Genomic DNA, 16380 nt, shown 5'->3' with positions numbered 1-16380 from the left:
TAGATTTACTTATATTTACTAGATATTTAAGCAATTATATACCTTAGTATAAACGTAAGAGCTACATGTTTTTGTTGAAAGACACATTGACTAAACACTGAAAATTGTTCTGATAGTGATGTGATGAAATCTCAGGTTATCCAGCTAATTTCTGACAATTTAAACTGAAATGAAGGTGAAAGAAATGGCACCCCCGTAACAAAGACATAGTTATATTCCCACAGTTGGTTCATAATTAAGTTTTTCTCTCATTTAAGTATAATCATGTAATAAACAGAATGTAATGATTACTCAACCAGTTGATACATAGTAAATTAGATAATGGATTCCTCTTTTTCAGCTTTCATTACCATGAATCTTTTTGGCCAGACAGCTAACGTGTGGATAGGATTGCGAAACGATGATTATGAAAAATGGCTAAATGGAAATCCTGTGATATATTCTAACTGGTCTCCATCTGACATACTAAATGTAAGTCTACAAATTTACTTTTCAGAAATCATTTTAACAAGAGAACCCACTCCAGGCTTCTTTACTAGGCCTTTTTTACTTCCTACTTTTTGCAGGCATAGATTTATATTTATTATTAACATATTAACTTTTAATAATGTAATTTCATCTAATGTTTATGTGTTCCATAAATCACTCATCACAGTAACTGCTTACTTCATAAGTTATGAAGTGATTTGTAAGCTTTACTAAATGCGAATTAATGAGGGTGTTTTAATTTGAAAAATTACATCCTTAATAAGAACCTCCATGTTATAGTATTGTGATATGTTGCCTTGTTTTTGATATTATATGTGGATTCTTTTCATAGATTCCCAATTATAATACTACTGCAGATCAAAATCACACCCCTCTTTGTGCTCTGCTGTCTAGTAATCCTAATTTTCATTTCACTGGAAAATGGTATTTTGAAGACTGTGGAAAAGAAGGCTATGGGTTTATCTGTGAAAAAATGCAGGGTAAGAAGTATTCGGGTTTTCTTATTTTTTTCATTTCTGAGACTCATCCTTATCTTTCACATTTGTTCTGTATCGCAGCAAAGCTAACAGTTTCATGACAATACCACAGAGTCAGGGTTCATCTCTGGAACTGTAAAAAAAAAAAAAGAGCCCAGCATAGGAACAGATATGCTGACCTGTAATATGGATTATACTTCTTAGTATTATATACTTGTGAACTCTTTAATGATACTAAGTGGAGCCAGAACTGCGGTGCAGCACTTTCGGCCACCATTTGTGGAGCCGGAACGGCCTATCAGAGAGTTTGAGTCCTGGTTGCTCTGGTTCCATCCAGCTTGCAGCCTATGTGCCTGAAAAGCAGCAGCTGATGGCCCAAATGCTTGGGGGCCTCCTGCACATGTGGGAGGACCCAAGTGGAGTTCCTGGATCCTGGTTTGGGCCTGACCTATCCCGGCTGTTGCAGTCATTTGGGGGAGTGAACGAGTCAGTGGACGGATGTGTCTGTGTGTGCCCCTCCTTCTCTCCCTGTCTCTCTGCCTTTTAAATAAACAACATTTTTAATGGTACTTAGTATCAAACCATTTTCAGAAAAGGAGTTCCAGGTAAACATTTATCACTGGGGCATAATGGTCAGAAAATGAAGGATGAAACTAATCTGTAACAGCAACAGAATTACAGGAAAGGCGAGGCTTGCTGGACAAAGAAATGCTATCAGTAGACTATGTACTTACACAATTGTGCTCTGGCACTGTGCCTTGGCTTTATGAGCATCATGCCATAAAATTTTCATTACAATTCTGTGAATTAGGTGAAAGTCTTCCTATCTTACACCCAAGAAAATATTAGGAAAAATATGTGATACATTCAAAGTCTCAGTTAAATACAATTCTGTTCTACTTCCTTGATATTGACCTCTTGCTATTTGTAGGATTTGTCATGGCAATGTTCTTTGGTGCTAGCACAGCGTAGGCATAGTTGAGGAGAGAGGATGTGCAGTGTCCACCTCAAGTGCGTTCCTATCCCGTCTCTACAAATACATTTTAGTCAAAGTGCTTATCTTCTAGGAGCTTTGATTTTTGCATCTGTAATATTATATAATTAGCTAGTTTGGATGCTTTATATAACTGCTTCCTTAGCATAGTTTCTACCATATGTTCATCAAATGATAAGAGGTTTTATTATTGTTATTTCAGAAAAAGAATTATTCAACTATGCAAATATTTGTAGTCTCAATGAATACTCAGGTTCTGATCCTCTTTATCATAAAATATGTACTTACATTGCATTTGAGCATAAGGTCTTGGAAGAATAAAAAAAAATTGAATTAAAAGAGAAACAAGGGCATGGCTCAGCACGATAGCCTAGCAGCTAAAGTCCTTGCCTTGCACATGCTGGGATCCCATATGGGCACTGGTTCTAATCCTGGCGGCCTTGCTGTCCATCCAGCTCTCCTTATGGCCTGGGAAAGCAGTAGAGGATGGCCCAAAGCCTTGGGAACCTGCACCCATGTGGGAAACCCAGAAGAGCTCTTAGCTCCTGCTTTCAGATTGACTCAGCTCCAGCCGTTGCGGCCACTTGAGGAGTGAACCATTAGACGGGAAGATCTTCCTCTCTGTCTCTTCTCCTCTATGTGTATCTGACTGTCCAATAAAAATAAATCTTTTAAAAAGAGAGAGAGAAACAAGGACAAAGGTTGAAACTTGGAAACTAATAGCTCTTCCTTTACCTGAGTAATGGCTGACAAAGTCACTTGAGTTTTGAAAGTTGATGGAATTAATTATTTAAATAGATCATGATATAACAATGCAGTGTTTGGTTGTTACATAAAGGAAGTAGGGGTAATATTGGTACCTGGGTCATCTATACAGAGAATTTGAGTCATTTTAATTTTGCTAATTATTACTTTTAAATATTTAGTTTGGTATTTATTTTGCATAAATGACTATAGACTAGTCAGGTGGGTTGACAAGCAGACTTCTAATAATAACTAAATTGATAATAAAAGTGTAAGCTTTCACAATTTAACAGCTAAGTATATTAATTTCTCTTTGATTTTGCAACATGTGCTACCATTGTATTTAGATAGCTGTTTTTGATAAAAGTCAAATACTAACTTTGCCATTTTTACTAGGGGAGTATAACTAGAGGAGAAAGAAGCAGCAACACTTACTGAGCACCTGCTATGTCCCAGATACAACAGTATGCACCCTACATGGCTATCTCACTGACTTCTAGCCACTCCACTTCACCTTTAAGGGAAACTCGTCAATCTCCTATTGAACAGAAATTTGATAGTTAGAAAGATTAATTTGTCTGAATCTCTTAGCCAGTTAAGGCCAGGAATGGAACTAAGTCCCAGTTGTTCAGACCTATAGGCACTTTACCAGATTCCTCTGCAACCCAAAATGTAATTAAACCAGTGGAAGGGGAGGAATTTAAGTCATTTTGGACCAAAATATGGAAACTTAGCTGAACTTCTATCTGAATTTGGCCTATGCTAACACACAACATCACATAGAATAAAAAAGCAAAGGTACATTATTAGGGAGAACACACTGGGATATAAAACACAGGCTAGATTTCCATGAACAAGAAACGACATGAACAACAACTGTGGGTGCAAAAACCTTGCCTTTTAATCTAGAATCTTCACTCTGACAAGTTATCGATCAATATAACTGCTTATAACAATTGTATGGATGCTAAGCACCTCCCTAATTTTTAAAATGTTCTTTTAGAGTTTGTACACGTAAACATTAAACAATAGTGACTATTATGCTCAAAAGCAAAATCAAGCATTTTATCTGAGAATATGTACTTAGAAAATGAGGGTGGGAGTTTGACCCAGCCATTACCTTGTCCTTTCATTACCGTGCCCATTACACTGCCCTTAGTGTTTTAAATCTTCAGCATCACCTACAATTTTAGGTAATGTCATCACTTTGAAGTGGTCAGTTTTTGCACAGAAAAATTCTCTGATCAACAAAGACCATCCTGAAAGGGACCGAAGACAATAAGTTTGCCTCCTTTATCATCCAGATGCTACAAATGATTTTTGTTGCTGTTCTCATTGTAGATTCTTCTGGACACGATGTAAATACATCTGACATGTATCCGATCCCCAATACCTTAGAATACGGAAACAGAACTTACAAGATAATTCATGCAAATATGACTTGGTATGCAGCAATAAAATCCTGCCTGATGCACGGAGCAGAACTGGTCAGCATCACAGACCAGTATCAGCAGTCATTCCTCACAGTCATCCTCAGCCGGCTCGGACACGCCCACTGGATTGGGCTGTTCACTGCGGATGTAGGTGTCTGAACTCCCTTGGGAAATCTTACGTTTCATTTACCTCTGTGGTGATATTGTCACTAAAATTAGCTCAGAAAAAAAGTCTTAGAAATAATTGTAAATATAACACGTATATAATTTTTCGATACAATAACTACTGATCATCTCTTATGAGCAGCTTGTGGCTATGAAATAGGGATTTACAACCTTATGAGTTAAATTAGGAATTGCCTAGTTTCTAGAAATACCTCTAAAAGGTTGCCTGAAAATTTCCAAGCACACCCAGATCCTCCCTAATGTGGTCCCTGAAATACTTCTTAAATTGATGCACTGTATTTAAGTAATTTGTTGCACTTAAAAGAATCCTGAAGAAAAATTAACCATATGTCCTGCCTAGAAATTTAAGTATTAGTTAATTCAGTATTCCTTGAAACTTAACACTTGGGGTCTTTTTTCCTGTCAGGATGTGATTGGGAGAATAGCTCTTTTTTCAAAATAAAATTCTTACACAAAGTAGTATCCGGTAAACATTAATCTGCCCCAAACTTTAATTACATTTCCCAGTGTAAATAGTTGTAAACAGTTTCTTGTGTGAAATCTAGATATTTTCTGTATATATACATCTGTTTACAGATAATTAATTAATATGTTATATAGTTTTTATACACAAAGGAGTTCATACTATATGTTTTTTCCTTAAATGTTCCTTTGTATGTAGTATATATTTCACAACTTTTAATGTTAGCACATAGAAGTCTCAGTCTTTGGGACAGAAGAATGGTAGGATATACCACAACTTATTAAATGATTCTCCTATGAAGAGACATTTGGGCTCCTCTTACTTTTTTAGTTACAAACAGTATGCCAAAAATATACTTGTGCGGGTGGGCGGGAAACCGGGTGGGGCTTCTCCCTCGGTGTCCCCCTGTACCTCAGATGCATGATGGAAACAATATGGACATAATGGCATTGCCCACTTTCCTATCCCCCTGAACCTTTTTTTTCATTTTTCTTCTTTTTCTTTTAACTGTAATTAACTATGTAAAGATTGTCAACAACAATACAATAAAAAGAAAAATATATATATATATACTTGTGCAAGTAGGATACATTCCGAAAACTAAAACTGTTGGGCACACCCACTGCCAAATTGCCCTCCAAAAGTTATTACCAATTCATATGCCAATAACACAATATGAGAGCATCTAGATTTGTCACATCCTTGCCAACACTTAATGTTATCAAAAATTTTGCCAGAGAAATAGATGGAACAATGATATTTTATTTTGTTTATTATATGTTTATAGTTCAGAGTGCTTCAACTTCAATCAATTTACTTCAGACCTTTGAATTTTGTACAACTTAGATTTTCCCCACACCGAGCCCCTAAAACATTTAAGTTGAATTTTCTTTGATACTTACATGTTTTCAGTTTTGTGACTCTTTGACCAATTTGAAATCTGTATTGGTGTAAAAAAGCAAAACACTGATACTGTTTGTCTAGGCCTATTTAGAGAGAAATTACAGTGGCAGGAAGGCAAGAGTTTCAGAAAGAAAGGAAGGAAGGAAGGAAGGAAGGAAGGAAGGAAGGAAGGAAGGAAGGAAGGAAGAGAAAGAAAGAAAGAGAAAGAACGAAAGAGAAAAAGAAAGAAAGAAAGAAAGAGAAAGAAAGAAAGAAAAGAATTTGTGGCATATATTCCTAATTATCAAGGAATATCCACAAACTGTAGAATTTCTGAACTAACAGGTATAGAAATACAAATCTACGTGGGAAATGGGAGATGCACAGTAGCATTGGGTCAAGCTGCCAGTACTCTTGCAAGGAAATGATGACTCAATTTCCCTCCACAGAATGGTCTTCATTTTGACTGGTCAGATGGCACCAAGTCCAATTTCACCTTTTGGAAAGATGAAGAGTCTCCCTTCCTTGGTGACTGTGTTTTTGCTGATACCAATGGACACTGGCATAGTACAGCCTGTGAGTCATTTCTGCAAGGTGCCGTTTGTCATGTGCCCACTGGTAGGTTCAGTTCTGTTCAATTCAGGAAGTATGTCCTGCACACCTAGCATAAACAAGGCACTCTACTAGGCAAGAGATGTGAGCATGAGTAGTAAGAAGTCTCTATTCTCAGAAGGCCTCTGATCTGGTTGGTGATGCAAAGACCAATAACTGCTATACTAAGCAGAGCTACCAAATGATCTGTGAGAAGTAGCAAATATTTCTGGAATTATCAAGCAAAAGAATACAGCATATCCATTTGAAGTAAAGTACAATGGCATTTTGAAGAAAACAACATGAAGATGGACCTTAAAGAATGAGTTGGATGTAAATGGGAATATAGCATAGAAAGAGGCCTTCAGAGCAAGAAAGCTTGAACAAAGTCATAGAAAGACAGCACTGGGCATGTGTTGGACAAAGCTTGTGTTGAGATTTGCCTGCACTACAAATCAGACTAGAAACATAGGTAAGAAGTACATGCAGAGGACCTTGACGAAGGATTTATAGTTAGATCAAAGACTAACATGATTCCAGGGCCATGAATAGCAGTGTTTGGCTATGTGAAACTGTATATGTTACATAATACTTGTATCTTCTTTACATTTAAAGTTCACCTCGCCTAATTGTCCTTTATTTAAAAACAAACTCAGAACACTTCAGCTTCCTAAGGATCTCACAGCTGTCTGTTAACAATACCAGAACCAGAAGCCAGGTTTCCTCACTTCCTGATGTAACATTTAATTTCATCAGGCACCCTCTCCACAGATTGCCACGGCACACTCGAAATCTCTTTCAGTGAAAGTATATGTGTTTACTTCTATTCTGGAAATTATGTCAAATGGCATATATATATTAGGTAACCAGATCAAAATAATTCAGCACTAAATGTAAATGATGGCCCTTTATATAAAACATTAATTCTGCTTGTAAAACACCATACAAGCTCTCCTTTGCTTTTTGACAACAGTGCCTTTCTGGATAGCCTAGGAAGTGTACCTGCAATGACATGACACATGCGGGCAATGCGGAGGGGAGATGAGGGAGGGAGGAAAGGAAGGGAAAAGGGGGAAGTCCTATACCATGGAAAGTAAGAATTTTTTAAAAAGAGAGAGGGAGAAGTGTCAGGCCTAATTTAACACCTCAATGTGCAGGAAAGGTATTTGTTGCCGGAACTCTTTTAGAGACAGGAACTCAAGTGAGTGTCGGGTACCATGCCCGGAGCCACCAAGCCAGGAAGTAGCAGAACCAAGACCTCAGCATGGGTGTGTCTGACTCTTAGATTTACTGTGTGAATCCTTCCCCGATTTTCCTTACTTACGTTATCTTGTGATACTTTCCCAGATGCATTCTTTTATTTCACAAGTTTATTAGCAGGGAATGATTTGTTTTTAATCTGCAATATTCAGCATTGCATGCAACACCTTTTTGTATATTTGAAAGTCATTCCCTGCCATTCATTGTCTTGGAGACATCTCCCAGCTGTTCCACCTCAAAGGTACTCATTGCAAACAGGAGAGAAGCTACCCTCCCCAGGCAGTACCCAAACTGAACTTACAAAACCATGGATCGGGCTCAGCAGCGTGGCCTAGTGGCCTTGATCCCATATGGCCGCTGGTTCTAATCCCGGCAGCTCCACTTCCTCTCTGTCTCTCCTCCTCTCAGTATGCCTGACTTTGTAATAAAAATAAAATAAATCTTAAAAAAAAAAAAAAAAAAAAACCATGGATCAACATATTCTGTTGTGTTATGTAAAGATTATTTCTGCCAGAAATGCTCTAAACTTACGCTAATTTTGTAATCATTTATATTAACCCAATATTTCAGAGTATCACCATGAAAATCTTACTACTATATTTATCTTGGTCTTTCATGGACTGTAATGTAATATTTATCTCAATAAATGAACTCAGTCACTAACCTAAAATTACAATGGGTTTTTCTTCACAGAAACAAGACCACTTGAATATCCAGAGCTGTGCTCAGAAACATCTATTCCCTGGATAAAATTTAAAAATAATTGCTACAGTTTTTCTACAGTCTTAGATGGTATGAGTTTTGAAGCCGCTCATGAATTTTGCAAAAAGGAAGGTAATTTTTATGTAATAGTAAAATGATTCACATATGATTTCTTGACAATTTAGGAAATGATTTTTTTATTTGTCTCAGTGTTTCAGTGACTTTAAGGAACCATAAAAAGTCTTGAGAAGACAAGTATTATTAAATCTGCTTTTTTTAGAGGCCAATTAATGTATGAAACTCAAGTGCAGTGAGGAACTTGAGAATGGAAGATAATGTCTCAGCATGTTGGACTTTCCCAAGAAAACGTTGCTTTTGCATGCAGTTGCATTATGAATATTTAATGTTCCTTAAAATTAATATTCTATGTTTTACTTCTTAAGTGCAGGCTTGTGTCTTTTAATAAAAATGGTTTTACTTTAAAATTTCTCACGGCAATGGGCCCGGAGCGATAGCATAGTGGTTAAAGTCCTCGCCTTGCACGCACCGGAATCCCATATGGGCGCCGGTTCTAAATCTGGCGGCCCCACTTCCCATCCAGCTCCCTGGTTGTGGCCTGGAAAAGCAGTCAAGGACAGCCCAAAGCTTTGGGCCTGTGTGGGAGGCCCAGAAGAGCTCCTGGCTCCTGGCTTCGGATTGGCTCAGTTCCTGTCGTTGAGGTCACTTGGGGAGTGAACCATCGGATGGAAGATCTTTTGCTCTGTCTCTCCTCCTCTGTATATCCACCTTTCCAATAAAAATAAATAAATCTTTAAAAATTTCTCATCACAATTACTTATTAATAATGAATATTGTTACCTTTCAAAGCCTGGACTTTACAAACAATGGCCCAGGAGACACTTTATAAATTAGACTGCCATATAAATAGAAATACTTGTTCATCCTCTACTTGTCTCTTTCACAGGATCAAATCTTTTAACAATCAAGGATGAGACAGAAAATTCATTTCTTCTAGAAGAGCTTTTTGATTTTGGTGCTTCTGTCCAGATGGTCTGGCTGAATGCTCAGTTTGACAGTAAGTGATCTTGGTAGAGGAGGGGATATAAATAAATACAGTTGTTAAGTCTGGTGATGATGGCATCTGTGAGCCAGAACATTCTCCTCGGGTACATTGGCCATGAGGATATGGGGCAGGGAGGCATGAGTCCCAAATAAATCTTCTAAAAACGACATTGCTACCCTTTTCTGTACACTCATATCCTTTACAATAATCCCAGAATACCAACGATTAGCAAGCATTTGTCCTTAACCTTCTTGGAAAAGATGCTTGGCTGGATCTTTGTTCACAGATTTACTCTAATACCAAAATCATACCACAGATTCCTAAATATTATAAAATCAACAACAGAATTACAGAAATGCTTCATTGATAAACAATTCTATAATTGCTATTTGCCATTCATCAAAAATAGATTTTGTAATAAAATGGAAGTAGGTGATTCTTTATCTAATTGATGGTTATTGAAAGATATTTGTAAAAAACAATTGTCATTGGTATGAAGAGTTTGCTACAGTGTTGTACCAAGGTGAGCAGTCAACCCACCCCTGCAAGGACATACATTTTAATTTCTGACATTGTTTAGAATGCCTAGCAGATGGAGCTAATAAGAAGCAGATGGAGTTTTACTTACTTTTATTGTTGGTTTTAAATTCTTTCCAAACAATGCAACCACTCTCCCTCATTACCTACACAGGGGAAAGACTCTTCCACTGTCCCTACATGGCTGGCACATGCTTAGCATGATATTTTAAAAGCTCTGTGTAAATTCTTTCAGAAGCTAAGCCATGTGTAAAAGACATAGATGTTAGGACCTCAAAGGATCTTTCTTAACCTTGGGTAGTTTAGCTTATTGAATGACTCTTCAAATTGCTTACAAATACTATGAGATATCCCAAAATTCGAACAACTTCATTAAAAAAAAACATGATATCCTAAGAGAACTAAATGAGAAACACCATTTATAAAATAAATACAGGGGGAAGTGGGTTATTCTAATGTAACATTATTACATATTAATTTTTTTGTGCTGAGTTTATGATTCTGCTTACAAGGTTGAAAACATCAGATTGAGAGTCTCATTAAGAATAGAGGCTGGTTTTTATGGTGCATACCAGTCTTGGAATGCTTGATAACTATGTACATAACTCATAATCAATCAGAATTTTTCCACAGATGAAACAATCAAATGGTTTGATGGGACTCCAACAGACGAGTCAAACTGGGACATTTGGAAGCCAGACACGGAGCACATCAAGGCACAACAGTGCCTTGCCCTGAAGATCCCTGAAGGAATATGGCAGTTCTCCCCATGTCAAGAAAAAATGGGCTTTATTTGTAAAATGACAGCAGGTATGTAACTCTCCATTTGAATTCTACCTTGACTGATGTTAACTCACCTTAGTTAAGGGTCTTTTTGAAAATTTTATGCAACAAATCCATAGTCTCTGGGATTTACCTACCCTCTCTCCAAATTCCTACCCCCTGATTGATTTTCCCCATATTATTACAATAGAATAGTCCTTCATAAGCAGTCATTACTTTCATCAGTCTGTTGTTTAAGTGTGACCTGACATTGCTGGTACAGACAATGCCAGACAGTCCAGCATCCTATTGTAGAAACATATATCCAACAGTTTCATTGGTAGTCCATCTTTGATTTGAAAGTAGAGATACATACTGCATTGTATCTTCATATCTGGATATGATAGTCTCTATTATGCTGTTACTATACATTCCCTTTAATGAGAAGCCATGTAACAAAGTCAACAACATGAATGAAGTTAAAACAAAAAATTTACAGTACCATGGAGTTAAACAATATGCTACTGAATAACTAATGTATCGATGAAGAAATGGAAAAGAAAACACAAAATCTTGGCCGCAGTAGCCAGAGCTGAGCCAATCCAAAGCCAGAAGCCAGGAGCTTCTACAGGGTCTCCCATACAAGTACAGGGTCCCAAGGCTTTGGGTCATCCTCTACTGGTTTTCCAGGCCACAGCAGGGATCTGGAAGGGTAGAGGAGGAGCTGGGACATGAACCATGCCTATATGGGATCCTGGCACATGCAAGGAAGGAAAGGATTTTAGCCACTAATCCATCGCACCAGGCCCTGAACATTTCTGAAGAATATTTTCACCCACATACGCAATAACAGATGTTTTTGAAGAATTTAATAGATTATACATTATTTTTAAGTTACAAAAACAAGGTTTTTTTCAATGTGATTTTGCTATCAAAACAACAATGATGCCTCTGTTAGGTCTATCAGAGTGATGAGCAAAAGCAAGACACCAAGACACCCTTCCACTCACAACTCCATTCACTCCATCTATCTCTTTAGTAAAATCAAAGGTTGCTGGCACAGACATTCCAGCATAGTAGTTACAAAGCCAGCTGGAATGTCCACATCTCATACTGGAGAACTTGGGTTTGACTCCAACTCTCCACTTCCTGCTCCTGTCAGCTCCGACAGGCAGCAGTGATGGCTTCATGCCACAGATGTGGGAACCCTATACTGAGCTCCCAGATCCTGGCTTGGGCACTGCCGAGGCTCAGCCACTGCAAGTACCTGGGGAGTGAGTCAGCATGTGAGGGCTGAAGTGCACCTGCTAGCTCTTGCTCTCACTTTTGCTCCTTCCTGTTCTCACTTTCTCTCCACAATTATCAAGTGATTTTTTTTTTGCAAAATAAAATCTTAGTAAGAAAACAGACAATAGCTATAACCAATAATTGAATGGAAAAATCACCATTTCATTCACATATACTAAATTTTAAAGTAATCAAAGGTCATTAAAACTATAGCAGCATACCATACTTAACTGCTGGTTTAACAAAAAGTATAAAACAAGGGCTTGCAAACCTGTGATTGCAACAGTACTGATACACACAGACCTTTCTCTTTTACTTTGTTTTTTACATGTAGCTCTCACATGTAAGGGAGAGCATGGTATTTTCTGTGTCTGGCTTATTTCACTCAACATGGTGTCCTTCAATTGAGTATATTTTGCTGGAAATGGTAGAAATCCATTATTTTATGGCTGAATGATATATACTTTCTTAATCTACTCATCTGATGATGGGCACCTTGGTTGATTCCAAATTTTGGCATCTAATAAATATTTTTTAATAACAGAATTTAAATTATGAGGCAGAATCAACTGGAAAGGTACTATTACTACATTAAGTCCTAAAACTGGAACCTTGTAACCTTTTGAACAGAGAAGCTTTTGTCTGTTTCCCCAGATCTCCAGACTACAAAGGTGAAAAAAACATTGGTTGTAAAATCTATGCCTAGATGCAGGCAGGACAAACTATACATGAGACTCCTAAGAATCTGAGAATCTGCATACAGAGAACTGATCATCTACTAATTTTCTATAACTAGCACAATGTCAAAATCAGGTTGGAATTCTTTAGTGAAAAGAAACAGTATATTTTTGAGCACTGAATAATGGTGATTTCCATAAATCAAGGATCAGTCAGCTTTTTTTTACAAAGGGCCAGCACATGAGTAAATATTTCAGACTTTCTGGGGCATGTAATCTGTGTCACACTGCCATCACAACGCAGAAGCAGCCATAGGTAATGCATAAATGAGTGTGACTGAGTTCCAATGAACATTGCATATAAAACACACAAGTAGATTGGATCCATGGGATACTGTTTGCTCATCCATGCCATAAATAATGGCATAATTTGCTGAATTAGAAAAGAAGCTTCATTTTTTTTTTTTTTGTATTTTGTTTTAGATGTTCACACTGAAACGGAGCACCCGGAAAAAAGTAAGTTGAGAACAGGAGAGAAGTTTCATTTTCTCTGTGGAATAGTAAAACAAAAAGCGACTGTGGGGCAGTATTGCTTTGTCCTGGAGGCTTGCCTTTTTCTGCTCTCTCTCCAGGACCGAGTCACAGCATCGTGCCGCTCGCCGTAGCTCTGACACTCGTGATTCTGGCCGTTTGCGCACTGTCCTTCTACATGTACAAGCAGAACAGGGGCTTTCTGAGGAGACTTGCTGGGGTTGGAGGTTCTTATCATCACACCACCAGCTTCAGAAGCACACATTTGGAAGAAAATATTCTCATTTCTGATCTGGAGAAGAATGACCAATGAATAATGAAGCCAGAGAAGGCCAAACCGCGAGGATGGGTGAAGACCACGGGAGTCGCCTCTGATCTTGCACCAATACCCCCTGCACATACTAAAATGAACTGGGTTGTTATTTTAACTATTTTTACAATGATTACTGCTTTCCAATTGTAACCAAATCAGATGAGTCTTGATATATTTATTTCCCTAAACTTCAATCTATCCCCTAAGAAGAGAAACTATGCAGTGGTTATTATTCAGAGGGATAAAAGAAAATCCCTATGGAAAGCTCTCAAAGCAATATAAATAATAGTTTTGCATTAATATTTTTCTAATAAGATTTTCTTGGGAATAACCTATTCAGACATTCGCTCTCGCTGATTTCATGTTTTCATGTTCTCTTTTGAGAATAAGGATGAGAAAAAAGTGTAATCATGGCTATGAGGAAACAAAAATAAAAGGTTTCTGAGAGAGTATTTATTTGATTTTAGTTAAATAATTGTTAATAGCAGGGTTTGGAAATACTAATTTCTAAGCTTAAGCCTCACAGGCCCTATACTCTGACCTAATATTTAAGATGACATTTGTTTTGCTCGTTCTGAAAAAATACATTTCTTTAAATAGTAAAGATTAGGGTTAGCAGTATATTTTCAAAAAGCAACCACCACGTTAAGACATGGCCTAAAACTTCCCATAACTAAATGAGGGCTAAGTTGAGATTTAAAAATATAGATGGGCTTACAGGAATATATTGAGATTTTAGTACTATTAAAAGTCAAATACTGTAAAAAAAATAGAGATGAAATAATATATGATGTTAACAAGAAGATATAAACAATTAACAAATTTAAAGAAAAACTTTGAAGATCTGAATTACTACCTCATTAGAACTAGACAAGAAAATATATACTGAGAAGCATTAAATAAATTAGCATATAGTAGTAAACTATCATATTAATGATATCATTTAGGTATTTTATTAATAACTATAATTTCCGGGAACCATATCCTTAGCAAGTTGGTAAACAATCATTACAAGTATCATACTGTATGTAAATAAGAAATCTCACATTTTCTCTCTGTTCATTAATTTCTTATAGAAGAAAATGACTCCAAAATCAATATTCAAAAGTCTGCTCATCACAAATGTTTATTGAGACCCAATCAAGAACCATGCACAATTTTATAAATTGGGGTACCAGGGAGTTAGTGAGGCTTTTATTCTCACTTATTTTCTAATGAAGAAAACTGACAGTGATCCAGTACAGAAATGTGTAAATCAAAAATAGCAGGCAGTTATGAAAATCAAGGACTCTTGATAGAAACAGGAGTTTCAGGGCCTCACTGAGAGTGTGTGTGTGTGTGTTACTTACAAACACAACCTCAACACTGTGGCCACTAGTCACAAGGGGGAGCTCCGGGAGAAAGTATGAATGAGCATGTAGGTGGCAAACCATCACTAACAGAAATGCACTCTAAAAGCACAACCCTAGGAATGGAGTCCTTGTGATGTGAGAAGTCCAGACGGCACCCCAGAAGCAGACCTTTGCTACTGCTGTGTGGTTTGCAAACTGGCACAATCTACTGATATATATATATATATATATATATATATATATATATATATATATATATATATATATATATATGTATTTAAATCTTAGGACTTCATTTTTAAGAAGATACTATATTGTGTGCCAGTTTTATGACTCAAAAGAAGAACTGACTTGCTCTAAACAGATGGTATAAAGGCCCAATTTAACAATCTGTTAAAATAGAGTTGTACTCTTTTCACTGGATGTGATAAAAAAGTGGTCGTCAATTATCCTTCTAGTCAAAGTATAAAGACACACATAGCAATTTAATAAAGTGTGTCATTAGGAAAGTGGCTTTGCCAAAATACAATCTATTGCTTGCCAATTCTCTGTGCTTTGAAAGTTAATATTGAACTACACCTCCAGAGAGTATGTCCTTATGAACAAATCTTACATTTCTTCCATGACTGAAATTTCAGAAATCAGAGGTATTGGCATATTTTGTTGTACTCACATATTTGCATTTGGTAAAACTTTATTCTATGTTTATTTTAATCTGAATTGATCTCACATCTGCAACATAAAAAGAAGAAAGTAGCAGAATCACAAACCTACCATAATTAAGGTGCCCCCTCCCAAAAAGGGATTATTTTCTGTGGCTGACTGTGCATTTTTATAGATGCCAAGTATTAGAAATCTTAGATTTTTTTTTCCAATTTAAGGTCTACTGGACTCTTCTAATTTCACTCACTATGTTTTAGAGTAAATATTTCTTCAAACTTTCACTCCCTAACCAGGGTTGGTTGGATGATCTCTCTAGAGTTTCTTTTCCTTCCTCAAAATGGTGATTGGGTGTAGGAAAAAGCCTGCTGTGTCCTTGTGGTGTTGAGAGGGAAGTTCAAGGCTGACTGTGGATGTGTCCCCTAAGAAGAGCTGTCTGGTCTAATTCTTGGGAATTCAGCTAGCAACCGCTGTGAAGTCTGTGGGTGGTGCAACTTCCAAACTGTTCTCTTTGGTTAGGAACTATGCTGGCTCTCTCTAGCACTGACTTATCTCCTGAGAACTGACCATGACTCCCATTCAGTGTTCTTCCCAAGCTCTGAAGATCTTGGTCACAAGGCCATTTCACCCCTACAATTTGGAGACCCTCTCTGGCAAACCAGGTACCCCATTAGGGGAAGTAAAATCTTAGGGCTAGACATACACAAAAATTTATTTCTCACTCTCATGTATAAGGACAGACAAGAGGATTTTGTTTTATTTGGTTATGCATAAGGCCTTGGAGTTCTGCACTGTGTCTCCTATCTATAGCAGACAGAAGAAGTCAACCTCAGACCTAGATTAATTAAGAGATACCTTTTAAAAAGTTCATAGAAAACATGTACTATGAAAAGCTATGAATTGGTTTCAAAACTGCACTAAAATAAACTCATTTTTAACTCCATTTTCCCACCACGGTCTTGAAATGTAATTTCTATG

At 37.1% G+C, this 16380-nt stretch overlaps 1 protein-coding gene across 2 annotated transcripts in view; it reads left to right on the top strand.

Annotated features, from left to right (window-relative positions):
- Positions 1-13819, top strand: part of PLA2R1 (phospholipase A2 receptor 1) — a 107174-nt gene extending 93355 nt beyond the window's left edge. The window contains exons 22-30 of one of the 2 annotated variants that reach the window (XM_058664540.1): positions 341-471; positions 821-968; positions 4045-4283; positions 6117-6285; positions 8212-8352; positions 9185-9295; positions 10454-10630; positions 13030-13062; positions 13179-13819. In XM_058664540.1, coding sequence (XP_058520523.1) covers positions 341-471; positions 821-968; positions 4045-4283; positions 6117-6285; positions 8212-8352; positions 9185-9295; positions 10454-10630; positions 13030-13062; positions 13179-13390 — 1361 coding nt within the window. In that variant the 3' untranslated portion in view covers positions 13391-13819. The remainder of the gene's footprint in view (positions 1-340; positions 472-820; positions 969-4044; positions 4284-6116; positions 6286-8211; positions 8353-9184; positions 9296-10453; positions 10631-13029; positions 13063-13178) is intronic. The other variant, XM_058664541.1, reaches the window with a different exon arrangement.
- The last annotated feature ends 2561 nt before the right edge of the window (positions 13820-16380 follow it).

This window comes from Ochotona princeps, chromosome 5, assembly GCF_030435755.1.
Source record: "Ochotona princeps isolate mOchPri1 chromosome 5, mOchPri1.hap1, whole genome shotgun sequence".
Lineage (NCBI taxonomy): Eukaryota > Metazoa > Chordata > Mammalia > Lagomorpha > Ochotonidae > Ochotona > Ochotona princeps.
Note: the sequence above shows the minus strand (reverse complement) of the source record. Positions and strands in the feature narration are given on the sequence as shown.